The 18864-nt window shown below is 41.9% G+C and overlaps 1 protein-coding gene across 3 annotated transcripts; it reads right to left on the bottom strand.

Moving 5' to 3' along the window:
* Positions 1–1199: 1199 nt before the first annotated feature.
* Positions 1200–17838, bottom strand: fbxl2 (F-box and leucine-rich repeat protein 2). Of its 3 annotated transcripts, none has more exons than XM_056417227.1 (14): positions 14603–17838; positions 9186–9247; positions 6361–6415; positions 5653–5727; positions 5353–5447; positions 4717–4881; positions 3800–3926; positions 2957–3031; positions 2725–2855; positions 2342–2402; positions 2181–2225; positions 1802–1858; positions 1466–1678; positions 1202–1386 (listed from the first exon to the last, which is right to left on the bottom strand). In XM_056417227.1, exons 1-14 carry the CDS (start codon positions 14630–14632, stop codon positions 1279–1281), a joined length of 1299 nt encoding a protein of 432 aa, XP_056273202.1. In that variant the 5' UTR covers positions 14633–17838; the 3' UTR covers positions 1202–1278. The 3 variants fall into 3 exon arrangements, with proteins under 3 accessions (XP_056273193.1, XP_056273202.1, XP_056273212.1); XM_056417237.1 differs by having other exon boundaries at positions 2725–2852; XM_056417218.1 differs by having other exon boundaries at positions 1200–1386; positions 1466–1858.
* Positions 17839–18864: the final 1026 nt, after the last annotated feature.

The following is an 18864-nucleotide window of genomic DNA, read 5'->3' as shown; positions in this document are numbered from 1 at the left end:
TCAAAAAAGTTGAGGTGCCTTGGCTCACATTCACCAAAACTATTATTTCAGCTTTAAGCAAATTCCCATTTGATTTGGAAGCAAGGTTGCACCAACGTTATCCCTGATTGATATCCAAATACCACAGTTGTATCAGTGTTATTAAACTTACTCTGAATAGTAGGAGACTGTAAACCTACTGATGTAAACAAGTTTGTCTGTGGTGCTAACCTAATTCAGGATGTAAACAAATGCTTAGGTGGTCAAAAAGGAGCTAGTGCACAGAGCTACTGACAGGATTGGATAAGGGCAAACATAAACACGTAGAACAGAGGAGAGGCCGCTCATCCCAGCAGCATACAGAGTTAACGTAACACTTTTCGACGCTTCAGAATCATAGGTCCTTATTTTGTTAAACAGCAACAGCTGCCTCTTGAGTCTTTACCATTTCAAAAAACATATCTCCCTCTCTGAATAAACAGGCATGGACAATTACAATAAGCAACAACAACAAAAATCCCCCACATTGAGTAAATTGCAAGAAATGTTATTCATATTTTTTCCATTGCGAAACATTCTCTGTACACAATCTAATCCCAACAAAAGTTGATCGGATGCACAAACATGTCACATGTCCCATTTTGCATTTCCTGTTTGTTTCTCTTCCACAGGAGAGAGTTGAGCTGGCTGTTCCAAAGCTTCACTGAAGATCACCATTGCCCACAAGTCAGCTCTCCTCTCCCTCTGTGCTGCGTGCTTATTGGTCAAAGCAGAATGAATCACAGGATGGTCACATAGGTGTCATGTGATTGGTTGAGATGATACTCCACAGAGAGCAAACGGTTGTCCAAGATGACAACATTGTCTTTTTTTTGTTTTTTGAACATGATTCATTGTAGTTCCACTGTTCAGACCCCCTATCCCCATCTCCAGTTGACCAGAGGAAGTCTTTTTTAGGGGGGTCAGGTGTGGGAGGAGCAGGGTGGAAAACCTGTTGTCTTTACAGTGAGAAAAAGAGAGAGAGGAGAGAGAGAGAAAAAGAGTCCATCCATGTTGTTTCAACCCACCCCTCCACTCCCAAACCCAGGGCTGCTGCATCCTTATAGGTGAGCGAGAGGAGGGGCGGGTTCAACTGATCAGGAGCAATCAGCCATGTATTGATCACTGATCAGGAACAGTGAGTGGGTTCAGCCCCTCCTCACCACTACCCCAGTCCCCCCCCCCTCCTCCCATTCCCATCAGCCCATATCAGAGCATCAGGACCTGTAGACAGAGGTGGCCCCCCCTGGACCTCCACTGTCAGAGGATGATGCAGCAGCGGCACAGACGCTGACCACCTCCATGTACAGAGGGAGGGGGTGTCACTGGGGCAAAGTAGGCGTGGACTTTGATCTCCGGGAGGTGGGCCTGTGTAGGGAGGAGGTGTGTTAATACAAAAAGGTATAAAAAGACAGAAAAAAAGTATATAAAAGTGATTTCCACTGACCCGGATGCGTTTGATGCCAGCCCTGGTGACTTGCTGACAGTCGTAGAGCTCAATGCGCTCCAGACGATGGCAGCTCTTCAGGTGCTCCAGGGTCACATCAGTGATGAGGGGGCAGTTGTCCAGCTCCACCACAGTGAGGCGCTCTTGGCCACAGGTACTGTTGCTCAGAGCTTTAATGCCATCATCTGTGATCAGCTCGCAGTGGGACAAAGACTGTCCGGGACACCGCAAACCAGGGAAAAGAAACACAGGTAGATGGATTAAAGCTCCATACGTATGCACACAAGATGAGGAAGAACCTGGCAAACAATCTGAAGTGCAGGTGTACATTTTTACCAGTGCTTGCAGGCGAGGGCAGTGGATAGACAGCTGCAGCAGGGTGTTATCCGTCACCTGAGGAGGGGACAACCTTTATTAAGGAACTGTTTAACATGTCTTAAAACAGTTAATTCACAGTTTGAATAGCATGTTTGTCTGGTTTCAGATCCGGTTAAACACTTTTTCCCGCGTGTCCCTATTTTGCTGTCTCCCTTTCTGCTGTTTGTCAAAAACAATTTAAATATTAAGTAATTGGACTGCTTACTCTCTTTTTTGTTCTTAATCCAGTCTCAATCCAGACAAATCGATCAAAGCCAGGAATAATTCCAGATTCAAGATAGATAAATACCATGAGCACGATAGCGGGGATAAATAAGGAAACAACAAATTATCTTACCAAAATACATTCTTCTAAGTCCATTTTTTCGAGCTCATGACAATTCTGTGAAGCAAAGCAGAAATCATTCAACTGAACTCAGAGATATTGTGGAGAAGAGGGTCTCCAAGAAAAGGTTCACGGACGAGAAAACAGGACAAAGAGAGCAAAAGGAAACTCACCCTGGCCAGCACAGTGAACCCGGCATCTGTAACATGGGAGCAACGTGCAGCTTCAAGGATCCTAAGAACACACGGACACAAAAAAACACAATGTGGAAAGGCGACTTGCAGGGTATGTTTTAGCGTGCTGAGATCTTAGACTTTGTCAGATCATAATCTTGTCTGTTCAATACATTTTTTTATTTTTATTTCCAAGCTTTTGCATTGCCCTAAAGGGACTGCTCTGATTATGGCATTTACAGGCAGCTAAAATTCCAAATACTTTTATACCCATTTTTATGAATTGACAGTAGTCCCATTGCCTGAGCAGCAGGTTTTGTGGATAATGAAACAAGCTTTTGGATTACTTGTGAAGGACGGTGGGACAAGTGTGTTTTTCTCACTTGAGTCTGGGACAGTTGAGTCCCATTGCAGTCAGGGAGGCGTCACTGATGTTACTGCAGCCAGACACACAAAGGATCTGCAGCTTGTGGCACCCTCGACACAGACTCACCAAGCCTTCATCAGTTATCTGCTGGAGGCAACAGAAGTAGAAGAGAAATTACAACAACATGGAGGCAGACGGACTTGCATTATCATCAGTCTGCCCCTCTTACAACCAAATGTGTGTCTTACTGTGCATGACTGCATATTGATGGTGGTGAGTTCTGGGCAGTGTTTCTGGAGGTGTTTCAATGCTCCATCTTCCAGCTGGATTAAGATTGAAAGAATGCACAGTATTGTTAACACACCCGGACATTTTTTGTGTTGATGGGAGAAACCTTTATTCAATTATCCAATCGTATCTGTCCAGGCAAGAAAAATAGACGAGACTATGGTTACAAAATAAACTGAGCACACAATCGTAAGAAAATGTTGGCTCTACTGAAGCAGCAGAAAAAGAAAAGGCCAGCCTGACACAAACCACGACATCAACAAAAGACCAACCAATATGATTAAGTAAAACAAAATACCAAATTCCTTTGGATGGAACATGTTTGGAACAGTAAGTAGGGAAAAGGATCAACGTTCTCCTCTGTATGGCCTGCATCAATATGTCATCAATGGTCAATGTGGGTTATAATGTATTGAACTGAATCGCATAATGTTTTCGATACTAATAATGTGGGATAATATACGTTTTTGTTTTAAGTTGACTGTATTTGAACCATTTGTTTTTAGATTAGTGCATTTGAGCGGTCCACCAGAAGAACCCGTTTCTATTAAACTGTGGTCAACACTGTCCTCTTGCAGCAGGTAACAACAAGTTGATCCATGGGAAGATTTAAAAAAACAGGTCAATAAATATTGGTATTTTGTGGTGAGAAAGTGTTGAAAGAAGAACGTTACTTATAGTCTTTTATAGATTTTGCAAAACAGAAAGTTGAGTAAGTATTGCATTTCAAAGAAAATATTTCAACGTGGTATAAAAGGACTCTGGAAATGGTCCAAATGCATAACAATAAAGATAAATTGTACCTGTGTGCAGCCTCGGAGGAAGAGTGCTTGTAAACCAGTGCAGCCTCTAGCCAGAGCCTCGATGCCATCACGTGTGATCTGGTCACACCATGACAGATTCAACATCTCCAGCATTCTGCAGCCGTCACTGAATATCCGCACACAGTGAAGATAAAAACACACAGGACATGTGACGATGAAAACATGGCTTCAATGCCGCGAGGAACACCAACAGAACGGTCTTTTCTACGTGTGTATTGTATATTTGTATCTGTATAATGTCACCTGTATCGTTTCTGTTTTTGTTACCTGCTGAGAGACTCTGGATGGTATCTAGCATTCTCTCTAACTCAGGCATGTTTTCATCTAGTGCGTTATATTAATGTTCATTACCGTGCTCACTGCCTCCAGGTCTACAGTACTTCATTCATATCGTCTCTGGTTATGGTCTTCCGGTCTACAGTTATCTCTTCGCACCAGTTGGTGAAGCAGTTCATTGCCTACTTCGTTTGTCTGACAGTGTTTTCTTTTTGTTGCGCAACATTTCATAAGTCTCACTTTCTTTCTTATCTACGGTAGCATGACGTCCACCTGAAGTATCCTCTTCGGCTAACCACTCATTTAAAGTCATTCCCCCAAAATATCAAAGTTCACAGAAACATGTTTGTAACTCTCAAGCTTGAACTGACAACTAACGGTCGTGCAAAATCTACCATTATTCTTATTTTGAGTGTGCTCTGATATGGAACGCTCAGATAAATGTAAACAGCTGTAGGACATTATGGCTGAATAAAATACACCTCGTGACTCACTCTCAATCAATCAGAATGCTTGATTTCATCTACCCGTATTAAAATATTCCATATTGTGTGTGTGTGTGTGTGTGTGAGTTATGCTCTATGGGTGTAGGGAACCAGGGCAGTAGGTATAGGTGCTACCTGAGGACCTTGAGGGAGTGGTTGCTGATGGACACACAGGAGGTGAGATCTAGCTGCTTGAGTTTGTAGCAAAACTTGCTGAGGCTGAGACACGTGCTGTCTGTGATCTTGGTGCAGCCGTTCAGGTTCAACACCTCGATGTTTCTGCAGTTTTGAGCAAACGTCCTGGGAAACAATCAAACGGTAGTGAGCGAGGAAGGGAATTACTCAAGAGTCGCTTCATTGAATAAATAAGAAGTCACATGCTCAAAGTTGCCCAGGAGCTAATTAAAAGTCATCTTCAGTCCTTTTTTTATGAAAGACCTCTCAAAAGAACAGCTTGTACTTTTTAAAAACAGTTACTGTGAAACCATTACAATTAATAGATCAAGAGGTACAACAGTTTCATGGTAAACAAAGACACTCCCATTGTTCTTTAGTTTAAATGTGTGTGTGCACAGTAAAGTGAGATTTAATGGAATCAGAGTCCCCTGAGAGCTGAGGAGGCTTAAACGTTGAATAATTCCACATAAACATAATCACTTTCAACAAAAACAGCGAGTAAACAATACAACAATTGATGAACATTTAAAAAAGGTAAAAACAAGGGCACACATATTACGTGAGAGTATGCCAGAGTGACAATGACAATCTCACTTCATGGAGGCATCTCCCACGCTTAGGCAGCCCCGGAGGCTCAGCTGCCTCAGGAAGCCTCCGCAACGCTTCGAAATGTTCTCCACCACGCGGCCCTGAGAAACAGAGTGATGAAGAGAGAGAGAGAGAGAGAGAGAGATGGACAGATAGATGGGAAGAGAGTGCAATATGACTTGGGCCACAGGACAGAGGATCAGCTGTGACATAACGACCCAGTGTTAAGCCTTGCGCTGGATAATGCTACTCACACACACGCAAACGCACACGCACATACACACACACGCGCACACGCACCCTCACCTCTATGTCTGTCTGAAAGTTGAACAAGTCAATCTTCTGCCAGTTACTGCCGTCCAGGGCCAGGACATTCCACGCCTGAGAGGATGACAGACAGGTTGTTGACAGAGACAGACGTGTGGGTCAGACAGAAGTGAATGGGGACTCTCTTATAATATGCAGGAGGAATTAATAAACTCTGCACCTTTGTTCAGAAGCTGCTGGTTTCACTTCTTACATCCATCTATAGCCGCTCTAATGTTACGATTTGCTTTTTTTCTGTTTTTTAGATCATTGATAACTGATAATATGAACATTTAGATACACGGGACACATGCATGAAGCTCAGCGCACAACAGATAAACTATAAGATTTAAAACCTGTACATATAGTGAAATAACACTTTCCTATAGAAACACCTTGGAGTTGTCTGTGAAGCAGCCACCACAGCTCTGCATTCACAGTGCACGTGCCATGCCTTTGTTATTATTCACAGATAGCTCATTCATAAATGGCTTTCAGCTGCGGTGCACTTTGGCTAAACAGCGGTCCATTTACACTTAACCAGCAGATGGCACACTATTATAGATGTTTCTAGAGAACTCAATAATGGTAAAACAGATTAAATGTAACCATACCATAGTTTAAAATGACATTAATCCATTCTTTTAAACCAATGAGTGTGTTACTCCACAGTGGGTGGTTAGGAGGCGAAGATAGGGAAGCCCTTACCTTGGAAACTTGGGCACACCTACAGAGTGTAACCACATCTAGATAGGAGAATATTCTAGAAATAGGACACAAAAAAAGAGCAGGAGTTTGTCACGATCACTCTCTGATAAAGAGCTCACTTGTTATTTGAAAAGCTTTCCTTTAGTGTGATTTAAGACGTGTGCTTTTGTGTGCGTCTGTAGAAAGCAGAACAATCCCCTGTGGTGTTCGGGTGGAAGCAGGAGAGTCCCACAGACAGCCAGTGTTTGAGCTGTGGGGCGGTCCGCCACAAAGGGCAGCATGCAGCGGGCTACCGGGTCAGCTCAATCCATTAATCTGTCAATGAGTAATCTCTGGCACAGACAGGCAAGGCCACAGACAGACAAGCGTACAGACATGTACAGTAGGACCAACGTACAAACCTAACACGTAAACCTGGTCTGAGTTCCCAGTGACTAAATGCTCAATACTCATAATCTGCTTTAAAGGGCCAATCTATAGAAAATGTGAGGTATTCAGAGAATTGTCATGGTGCCAAAGCGTTGAGTGCAGCTGGGGTCTGGATGTCCTTTTAACCCTCGGAAACAGGAGCTCGCCATTGTTTCCTCCATATAGACGCGGACAAAGGCTGTGTGTTTTGATGTGCATTGGGCCAGGGCACGTTGGGACATCTGTCAGGGAATACATGCAAACAATCGACAAAGCAATGCAAAAACAGACACACACACACACACAGACAGTCCTTGGAGTGTTTGCAGGACGCCAGAGAAGCTGACCAATCAAGCAGGCGCTTATCGATCTCCCTTCTAATAACTGGTTAATGGCTGGGACGCTGATCGTCGACTGACGGTTTTAATCAAACACAATCTGACTTTCCACTATGTGCGCTCGAGAGGCATTTTACTAATCATAGAAGAATTCTGTTAATCATACTTAGAGAAAAGCCACTCAGTCTGATTTGGGGAGACCTGTTGACCTATTTTCCATTTGCGCTTGAGAATAACAGCATGATGGTTTAGAAGAGCCCTGATATTTTTAATGGAGACAGACTGTTGAATACAGACTATATGTGTGTCACTTACTTTAAAAAAAAAGGTAATATAATACAGCACATTCAGATGTTTTTTTACTTTACTTCACACAAGAAAGCCTCGATATCGCCTCTGAACACAGTTTTGCTGAAAATATGGAAGCTGCCTTTGATTGCTTCGTCAAATTCATTTGTACATAAAGGGATTTTAATGGAGCATAGTCCCATTTGGAGACTAAATGTACAGGTGAGATAAGAGTCAAGCCTTCACCGTGGTTGCTAACTCCAATCACACATGAATTTGAGAGTTGGTGAGGAAGGTGCTGAGTCAGGGCTCCTGGGTAAGAGGACCCTGCATCACTCTGAGCTCTGAGGCTCGTCTGTCAGTCAAGGCTCTTCGATAACACGGCACAGTGTTCACAACTTGTATCCACGCTGCATGGCCTAGATAACAGCTGTTTACAATACACCGCCTGAAAGGCAGACACACGTGAAAACAAGCCAGATACTCTGGCTCGCTCACAAGTGACACATTAATGCCAATGAGAAGGCTAATTAAACAAATGAACAGACTAACTAACACATATTCCGATGGCAACGTACTTGCTACTACATACAACATATGTCATCTAATCCAATTTTTTGGGGGGGCTTAAATCGCTTTGTTTATTTTGTGCTGATTAGTTAATCCACTGAAAATGTATCAGCAGCTATTTCCGTCGTGTTTCAGGCAAAGGTGACGGACACTCGTTGGGTTCAGCTTCTCAAACGTGAAGATGTTGTGTTTCCTTTTCATAGCTACACATATTGGGGGATGGGACTGTTGATCGAATAACAAAAGCAACATGAATACTTGACATTGGACGATACAGTTAGATTTTATTGACCAAATTATTAATTTGTTATTAATGATAACAAAAATAATAGCCCTGTTTTAATGCCTTAAGAGGAAAAGGGTTCCAGTATTTCAAAAGGATAAAGAAAGAGGACTAATAACCGATCCCTCGGCTGAGAACCTCAAATTTACTCTACACTTGTAATATAGAATTATAAGAGTGATGTAAATAATATCCTGTATGTGTTTTTTATGTTGAACATTTTATAACAGAGATGTATAGTCGAATCATAAGAACAAACCAGGGACAAGATAATGTCTCTTTCTGTGAGACAAGGTGACCGTGGATAACTAAAGTAGAAAGACAAAAACAAATGATTCCTCTCAACCCAATTTCCATGGTTAGAAAACAAGATTAACCATTAAATGAGTCTTCCTCACATCAGATGTTGTGTAAGTGTCTTATCGTGACACATGTGACAGTAGATCACGTGCCAGCGAGTGCATGTGAGTATGTGTTTCTCTGCCCACCAGTGAAAGAAGTGCTGGTGGTAATGGGAGTACTGGTAGTCTCTGTGGAGCACAGCACTGCGGAATTCCCCACCAGCTAAGACGAGCTATTTATAGCACACACACAGACGTACAGTTTGCATAGGCCCAGGAGTGTTACACACTGACGCACACACACACACAGACATAAAGCAGTGTGAAGGATGAACATGTGTGAGAGCGTGTGTTATGTCAGATGTCTGCGTCATGTGCTGCTGTAGGACAATAATATTGGTCTGTAGGTCACAGAGTTAACAAAACCTAATTTCAGACTAGTGACCATCATACAACACACAAACACACACACACGCACGCACACACGCTTCAGATAATAAGTAACTCTGTCCTGAGCCCTTGTTCCAGGGTATGTGTGTGTGTGTGTGTGTGTGTGTGTTTGTATGGATAGGGGATGTTTCTTATTATTAATCTTACCGAAGAAGAAGCTCTTTTGGGAGCTTCTTGTTAATGGGCGCTTCGTCGCTGTTTGAGAACACCTGCCAAGACAAACAAGAAAAACAACAATTAATGTATGTGTTGTGTGTTTTAGGTTTAACAATATTACAAAAAGGAGGTCATACCTCGAACACACATACAGACCACTCAAAATGTGTTGAGAGCATCTAAACTTCATATTATCATATGTACATCAAAAGTACTTTGGGTAACTTTAATTTTACACCGTTGTGTAATTTTAATGTGATGGGGGACAAAATCCATTTGATAACACCGTGGAATTGTAGTATTTTTAAGTTCAGCTGAAGCTTCAGTAATATGAGGCTTCAGTTGTTGGAGTTAGTCAGATTAAAATTGGCATATTCTAAATTTAGTCTCTTTTAATTTGAAATTGTACTATTCCTCCACTGCATCTCAGCAAGGAAGCAGAGAGAGAACAGCTGCTGCCTTGGAAGATGCCGATGGGATTTAAAAAAATATACATGAGCATTTGAGTGTTGGTTTATGACAGACTATAACACTATAAAACATGTGAACATATCCTTTAATAAGACATTATAAACTTACATATTTACAGCTACTAGTGCAATGCTAACTAGAATGGGCACTCGGTAGAGCGCATACCTTCGCATATCACAAGATTGGGCATTGAATTATGAACATTTTGGCATTAGTTGCATGCCAATTGGACAAAAATGTATCGTGCTATGGTAAAAAAAGAGTTTGACCTTTCCATGACCTTGACCTTGACCTTTGACCCGATTGATCCCAAAATCTAATCAAATGGTCCCCGGATAATAACCAATCATCCCACCAAATTTCATGCGATTCAAGAACATTTTGACCTGTTCATGACCTTTGACCTTGACCTTTGACCCGATCGATCCCAAAATCTAGTCAACTGGTCCCCGGATAATAAACAATCATCCCACCAAATTTCATGCGATTCGGTTCAATACTTTTGAGTTCTGCGAAAGATTTTGACCTGTTCATGACCTTTGACCTTTGACCCGATCGATCCCAAAATCTAATCAACTGGTCCCCGGATAATAAACAATCATCCCACCAAATTTCATGCGATTCGGTTCAATACTTTTGAGTTCTGCGAAAGATTTTGACCTGTTCATGACCTTTGACCTTTGACCTTTGACCCGATCGATCCCAAAATCTAATCAACTGGTCCCCGGATAATAAACAATCATCCCACCAAATTTCATGCGATTCGGTTCAATACTTTTTGAGATTTGCGAATAACACGCATACAAATAAATAAATAAATAAATACACGGCGATCAAAACATAACCTTCCGGCATTTTCAATGCGAAGGTAATAAACAAGCCAGCTACATTTGGCTTCCCATGTCCCCTCCTTACTAAAGCTTATAATTCTGTTAGCCTGGTCAGCTTGTTGCTCATCTCAATTAGTCTACTCGCTGGATGTCTGGCCATCTGCTGAGTGGGTTACAGACACACACACACACACACACACACACAGACACAGACACACTCACACTCACACACTTGCAGGTGATTCAAGCCAGACCTATCTGAGTGAAGAACAGAGGCAGAACATTCCAGATCAGGTGAACTGTATTCAGCCATGAATTTAAATTGCGCCAACCAGCCACATTGTCTGTCCCTCTGCAGACACGCTTCCTGCCAGTGATACACTTCCTTAAAGACTCAGAGACCGTATCTAATGAGGGGGGAATCCCCGCTGTTTCAGACGCAAAACACATACACTGAAATGTTAAAACACAAAGGGGAGCCAGGGAATGGCACAGGAGGAGCAAAGGTTGACGATGAAAACGTCTCGGCTCCAGCTATCTCCATAACAGATGTGAGCTCCCCACGAAAGAGAAAGCAATAAAGGAGAGGGAAGATGGGAGGAAGAGGGAGGAAGGGTGATCAGTAGGAAGTAAGAGAAGGAGGCAAACAAAGAAATGCTGCGACAGTCAGGAACTTACAGCGAAAGTTAGGCCAACGATAATGATTAAAATCAGGGTGAAAAGAAAGTGAGAGGGAGAACGGGAGGAAAGGCCATTTGAGAGGAAATGGGGTCCTAAAGATAGGAGCGAGGGAGTTGGTCCAGTCAAGGTCCAGCAAAAGATTAACAACGCTGGTTGAAATTGTTCCATCCATGCTCCGGTACTCACACAGCAGAATAAGAGCTTTGAAACAGACCGAAGTCTATTCTTTAACCATATCCAATAATAGCTCCAGGATACAGTTAAATCTGTTTCAGTTATTGGTTCCCACATGTATTGAATAACACATTCTCACAATCTACCCATGAGGGTTAGGGCCAACTACTTAATGAAGGTTCAGTAAAATCTCTGGATAGATGTTTCAGAATAAAGCCTTCATCACCGTGATGCGACTTTCAGTTTCAGTTATATTTAAAATCTATATCAATGGAGTAATCTGAGAGTGAAGTGTGTGTGCTGAATAGTAGGAAGAGACAAGGCCTCCACTTCATGGACTCAGTGTCTCTCTAAAGCCAGAGGTGGTTTAGGATTTAGGGCTAAATTTAGACTTAATTCCAAACTACCTCTGTAACGCATCACTCACCTCTGACCTTTTCTCTAAACCTGGTGTGCTTCATACCCGATGGCATTGAACAGAGGTCAAATCATTTTTTCAGGATTTGGTTTAAATGAGCAAACTGAAACAACTTTCACTGTCTATCTAAATGATGGACGTTGAAGTGCAGATACAAATTTAGACATTTCAGATTCTTGCTGAGATCATTCTTAAAGTCATCCAAGTATTTGCTGGTTCAAGTCTGCAGCTATTCTCCCTTTTATATGCTTTTAGGCTACAAAATAGAACAAAAAGAGTATTGTATGCGGTCAGAGATATTTAGTAATAACAACCTTTTCAGATATATTTTGTAAATAATCTGATGCAAGTCTGTGCAGCTGAGGTCTTCTACGCACCTATTGACCTACAGGTGTGCTAAAGTTCAGCTCTTTTCATATCCACTGCAGAATGAGACGAGGAAAGCAACTAATTCTCACATTTGTGATGCTGTAACCACACAAAAATTTAATTTTTTACATATAACCTATTAAATAATTGATTACATTTCAGTCGTTTGACATTAGTCTGATATACTAATCATTAAAGCTTCATTAACTAGAACGGGCACTCGGTAGAGCACATACCTTCGCATATCACAAGATTGGGCATTGAATTATGAACATTTTGGCATTAGTTGCATGCCAATTGGACAAAAATTTATCGTGCTATGGTAAAAAAAGAGTTTGACCTTTCCATGACCTTGACCTTGACCGTTGACCCGATTGATCCCAAAATCTAATCAAATGGTCCCCGGATAATAACCAATCATCCCACCAAATTTAATGCGATTCGGTTTAAAACTTTTTTTGTTATGCGAATAACACGCATATAAATAAATAATAAATAAATAAATACACGGCGATCAAAACATAAAGGTAAAATGATTGGGTTTTGGATTGCTGGTCGTACAAAAATGTCAAACGTATTTATAGACTAAACCATTATCCAAGTTCATCATTCAAAAAAATGTAAAATTAAATTAATTAAAATATATAATAATAAATAATCGTTTGTTTCAACCCTTTTCCTATGAGTTTGATTTGCATGTCAATGGCAGAAGGTTTCACAGTGGTGTGTAACCCAAACCCCGATGCAGAAGTTTCCATGAACACAGTATTTGCTGATCTCAGCCATGTAGTTTTGACATTATGACGGCGAGCTTCATCTCTGCTGCGCATGCTTCCTTAAAGTTATCACCTCAGCATTCTGGTGCCCTCCTTCCCTGTGCAGGCAGAGCAGCATTCCCAAGCAGGGAGTTCCTCTCTGCAGTCATACTCCTTTTCCTAGACACTGTACAACTGGGTGGAAGTGCAAATCTGGTTTCTGAACTTGTATTGCAGGCCAGAAACTGAACACATAACCAAAACACATAACCTAATTGTATTATATTTGCTTTTATGTCGCAATTCTAAACCGGAGCCATGCAACAACTACAAGTGGGCTTGTTCCAGGTGTGTATTATAAAGCATCATCTCAGGCTATAAGTCAATCCTCTATTTCCTCCTTCCGACACACACACAGTCCCACCAGCTGGTTTCCCCAACACACGCTGGTTTTCATCTGGGTCCAAGAAGCTTGCAGCGCTGTTGAGAAATACCCTGATAGAGCAACACACATCACACCACCACCACCACCACCTTCTGTTCCCACACGGGGACACACAGGTTCATACTACTGACAGTGAGCTGAACACCTGACGGAGAAAGTCAAGTACTATCTAGTCAAAAACCAAAAGCATATTCAACGTCACAATCATATTTCAGATGAGCACGCCTCACAGCTCAGGAGGACCCATCCCCAGTTGGACAGGAGCTGGTTGAAGGTTTGTACAGACTTGACATGATAACGTTGACGGAGCAAAACATGATTGTTACCACAGGCTAAACTGCACTTCAAAGCCTTCTGTAAAAATGGATGCAGTGGTGGAAAGTAGCCAAGTAGGTTTACTCAGGAACTGTACTTAATACAGGTAGTTTTGAGGTGTACATTCATATTTCACGCTACGTTATGCTAGACATATTGTACTTTTTTTAAATACAAAGTATATAATCATCTTTTAAAATATGATGTATTGTTGTGGATTAAACTACCCAGTAATACAAAGGTATCTTATACTGGCTTCAACAAAAGATTGCACATACACAATAATATGTCAATAATAACATAAAGTGTTATAACACTGCATGCATTCCAGTTTATTTTTAGGGCGGTAAAATAGATAACACAAGTCAAATGCATGGATACAGGACTTTTACATGTAGTGAAGTGTTTTTTAAAGTTATATTGAGGTAAATGATCTGAATACTTCTTGCACCACTGCACCGAGCTCCAACACACACGTACACGCACACACACACACGTACACACACGCACACACACGATCCTGGAAAGGTGTCACATAGTAATTCACAGCACTCATGATACATGTTTGGATGATACCGATTCTTTAACATCAGAGGACCATCTGTAGTGTGTCACACACACACACACACACACCTCCGTGGCACCTGTCATTCACAGGTATCACATAATGACTGATTGAATGCTGCTCACTGCTTCTGTCCCGCAGTCCTGTGCTCCATGTTGTCGCTGTCTGCTGTTGACAGGACAAGAACAGGATTCCGGATTACCCTTGACCAACAAAACGCCTCGGCTCATGCCTGCATGTCAAATTAGGAGCACGGTCGACCACACGCGCGCACACACACACACACACACACACACACACACACACACACACACACACACACACACACACACACGCACGCGCACACACACACACACACACGTCTGTTAGAAACAAACGGTCATACCTCGAACCGGCCCTTGGTGATACCGTTCATGTCTGCTGCGGCACGTCCCTGCTACAAACCGTGCAGAGACCAGTCGAGCCGTTTGACGAACGCAGTTATTGTTTTTTGTCGCCGTTTTATTTGTGGTCGTCCGGAGTGTAGGAGCGGAGCTGGAGCTGGGTCCTCACGCCCTCCCTCCAGCAGTCAGCGAGGCTCCCGTCTCCGGTCAGTGAGGAGGTGCTGGTGCTGAGGGCGGCGTCGGTCCGGGGCCCCTGCGGTGACGTTAACCGTCGTGTTGTCTCGGAGACCAGCGGCTCCCCAGCGCGTCTCATCACAGGGCTACCAAAATAACAATAATAACATGGACGGTCTGTCAAGTGACTTCACTTCCGCCTCTCCCTTCATCGCTGGCCCCAAATCCTCGAAGTTTGCTTAAAACACACGGGAACCGCTGAATGGACGTCGGCTTTCCTCTCTGACGGCACCCCGCGCGCATCGTGCACTCGTGCGGCGGTTGACACGGACGTTTTCCTCAATGTTTTCTTTTTTACTCGCGGGAAAGGGGAGGGCTTACGTGACGTCATTGCTGCGGGGTAAGCACGCGTGGTCGATTTGTTTTGATGTGGGGTCTTGCGGAGATTTAAGGAAAACTGGTTATTTTAGGCCACAGTCACCGTGGCAGTCACGGATATTACAGCAACCAGACGCGACCTGACACGAACCCGTAGGTCGGATTAAGGAAGGAAACACTCGCGATCTGTGGACTCCAGATCCAAGAGCCAGACTTTGTCGCCATTAGAGATGTGTAACACGGTCACATGAAGGGTTCGTCCTGCAGAAACACTCCCAAAACATACTTGGATTGACTCTGTCACTCCTGTATTAGATCCAGTGCTTATGTATCTACAGTGGTAGAAAAAGGAACTCCTACATTGAAGTACATCAATGTAAAAAAACATTACACTTCAAGTGAAATCCCTGCGATCATATACATTTATAGATAAGTATGTCTGTCCAGTCAGTAAAAGGTACACTATTTAAAAGCAAATGTAAACAGGCAGAAATTATTTCACTGCACTGACGTTGATTCACTTGTTTAAATATAATTGTAATTAAACTGACCTCCAGCATATCCAACACAACAATAATGCACAATACATTATTTTATTATATGTATAGAACACTAAAAGGATCCGAGCTGCAAAAAAAAGACTTTACAGTTTGATACTTTGTGCAATTGTTTTATTATATGTTGAATACAGGATGTTTTACTTTTTTTTAGAGTGCTACTTTTACTCATAAACAATCTAAATACTTATCCCACCTCTGTAACTGCAGGTGTTGCAGACAGGGCTGCAGACATACTAAAGTCTGAGTTACACACAATTAAATATCTTCACAGATGTTCTCAACGTCCACAGCTAGAGGGCGATCTGATGCAATATTATCTATTCTGAACTGTTAAGGTATATGATCACTTGTTGTGATTAAGCATTATTCTGAGGGGAACATGCGCTACTTGTGCCTTAAATGAGTAGTTTCATTTTCTTTCATTTGATACTAAACAACATCTCAGAGGTAAATAACCTACTTTTTACTTCACAACACGTATCTGATTTAGTTCCAGATTAAAATTAATATGTAATATCCGTTCTATCCGCAGTTAAAACCACGTATCTCTAATGTTGGTGATTTTGAATTAGATTTATCTGATAAACAGAATGATTCAGTGTTATTTTTTTGAGTTGAGAAAACACCTACTTCTTAAGCTAAATAAACTATGTAAAGCCCCCGTTGGATTATAGTACTTGAGTAGATGCACATACTACCCCATTGCCTCCAGTTTATGGGTCCTGTATTGTGCATGTTCACTGTCATACTGTCCACTGACTATTGGGACTTGTGAAAAGAGCCATCGTTAATGTAATTAGTAACACATGTGCTGTGAGAGAGAACTTGGAACCAGTGTGTTTGTCCCTCTCTCACAATTGAGCCAGCTGTCAGTCACACTCACACAGATCCTGATAAAAGGTCTAATTAGGCAAAGTGAAAACACCTGCGTGGGTGCAGGTTGATGCAGCTACCGCTACACCTGGTGAATAGGGCATTCCCCCCCTCAAACCCTTTCTTTTGGTCAATACTGTAACACAGGTGGAACTATATGAGATAATTGACTAAATCCTATTCAGGTGTGCTGGTTTTAGGATATTATTTTAGCCCTGCAACCACTGAGACAAGCCTGACATGATATTTAGGATGTTTTTTGATAATCAAGCTCCTGTTACAAAAAGAATATTAGCGGAGAGAGAATAATATCTGAACAGAAATAAACAACTTGTTTCTGGCATTTATTTGGACTAACAATTACATGAAAAAGCTCATGAAATACAGCATTGCCATATTTATTTTGGGTCTACCCAGAAAATAATATAAGGAGTTTTTGATGGCATAAGTTATTTCTTTAATTTTAGTGAAGAATATCCGAAAAACTAAATACAATTTAAAAAATATGTCCGAAAATGTAAACACAACTGTGTATCCTTATAAACAGTTTACTTATTTAACATAAATATACAACAGAGCTGACCCAGAGAGAGGATACACTTTCTGCATGCATGTTGGCACGAACACATACATTTTATGACGCTTGTGCGAAAATGTAATCTTTCATCGGCAAGCAACACATTTTCAATCCTTGTGCCACCTAGTCTCACCGCATTGCATGGTAATTAACTTCTCTCATCAAAAGTCAAATTCATTAACTCAGCTCTTTGAATAGCTCCGTGCCCTTCTCCTCCTGACTCTGCTGTGGCTGACAGCTCAGTGTTGAATGTGTGCTGATGATCGCAGTGACTTCACTGATGTGGAGCAAGGACATCTGTGAAACACCGATACTGCCCTCAGCTGACGACACAGGGATTTTAATGCTATTAACTTCTGTGTCTAATTAAAGACTTCTTGTCATAATCAGTACTTATTGCCAACCCCTATTTTGTATCCATCTGGTATATATTATGAATTATATATTTGTTCATTTTAATTACAATTTGCTGCGTTTACTGTGAGTTTAGTGTCATTTACTCTGTTCCCTATGTGCCCTTTAAAGTGCTAAACAAAAATATGATTGTGTATTGTAGCTAAAACACACATGTATTTGCAGGTTCAGACACATGTACACATGTATTGACTCTGTCCACAGAAAACCGTTATATCAAAGGAGTGTTGCCATACCATTGGAAATTCTTCAACCTAAAATAAACCGTCTAAAACCCCAATGGTTTGTTTCAAAAGTGCATTGTCTGAAAACTCATGAAAAGTTGACATTTTGGAGAAACATGTTTTTTAAATGACAGCAACACACACACATGTATCAATCATCTCTCTCAAAAACAATTTTCCCTACATGTTGCATCAACTCTTGGATTTTCCTGAAGCTGTTCCTGTTTTTCCAGCTTCTCATGGAGGCTGTTGCTATGGAGACAAAGCCATACCCTCCATTGTCCATGGGCATCACCAGTATGACCAATGATTTCCTCTGAGTCAGTCACACACCTGCACTACACCTCATTCTGACAGGACATGTCTCATATGGGAAGTCACTGGTCTCACACATACTCAGAGCGATCCTGTGGTTGGTGTGTGTGTGTGTGTGTGTGTGTGTGTGTGTCTGTGTGTGTTTACTTCCATAGCACACATTTCTGATGGTGTGTGTGTACTGGAAGTCCTGTGAGATTACGCACCTGTGTGAAGGACACCTGCAGCAAACATAATTCTCACCCACCTCTCCGAGACGTTGCGAGTGTGAATCACTGTCTCTCTCCTCCATGCCATCACTCTCCCCTCTTTGACTGCCACCTCTCCAGAAATAGCCCCCGGTAGTGTGAGTCAGGATTCCAGCCCACCTTCAACTCCCTCATGCAAACCCTCTGAACAGGAGGTGAAAGTATTAGAGGTGTGTGAGGTCAGGGTGAAAAACAGTCACAGAGAAACACAGAGTGGCTGAAATGTAAAATCATCAGTGAGATATTTAAAGCCACGACGCAGCGGGTGGGTGACTCCATTGGGGCAATTCTGAAAATGGAAAAGGTGGGATGTGAAAGAAAATAATGTAGAGATGAGTATGTGTGAATCCTCAACTAAAGTGTCACAATTTATAAATGGCCGTTTAAAAAATAATGTAATTCTAATTCTTTTTCTGTATTTGCACACACACACACACACACATATACACACACACATACACACACACACACACACACACACACACACACACATTTTTGTCA

The sequence above is a fragment of the Pseudoliparis swirei genome, chromosome 1, assembly GCF_029220125.1.
Source record: "Pseudoliparis swirei isolate HS2019 ecotype Mariana Trench chromosome 1, NWPU_hadal_v1, whole genome shotgun sequence".
Taxonomy (NCBI): domain Eukaryota; kingdom Metazoa; phylum Chordata; class Actinopteri; order Perciformes; family Liparidae; genus Pseudoliparis; species Pseudoliparis swirei.
This window is presented reverse-complemented; position numbering and strand designations above follow the sequence as displayed.

Bases quoted from the DNA above. Each gene is read 5' to 3' on its own strand.
- fbxl2 (XM_056417218.1), bottom strand. From the start codon at position 14,632: ATGAACGGTATCACCAAGGGCCGGTTCGAG. The intron at 5,448-5,652 runs GTGAGGGTGCGT...TCTGTTTCTCAG, and splicing joins ACTTTCAGACAGACATAGAG to GGCCGCGTGGTGGAGAACAT. The intron at 1,859-2,180 runs GTAAGATAATTT...TCCCCTCCTCAG, and splicing joins ACTTAGAAGAATGTATTTTG to GTGACGGATAACACCCTGCT.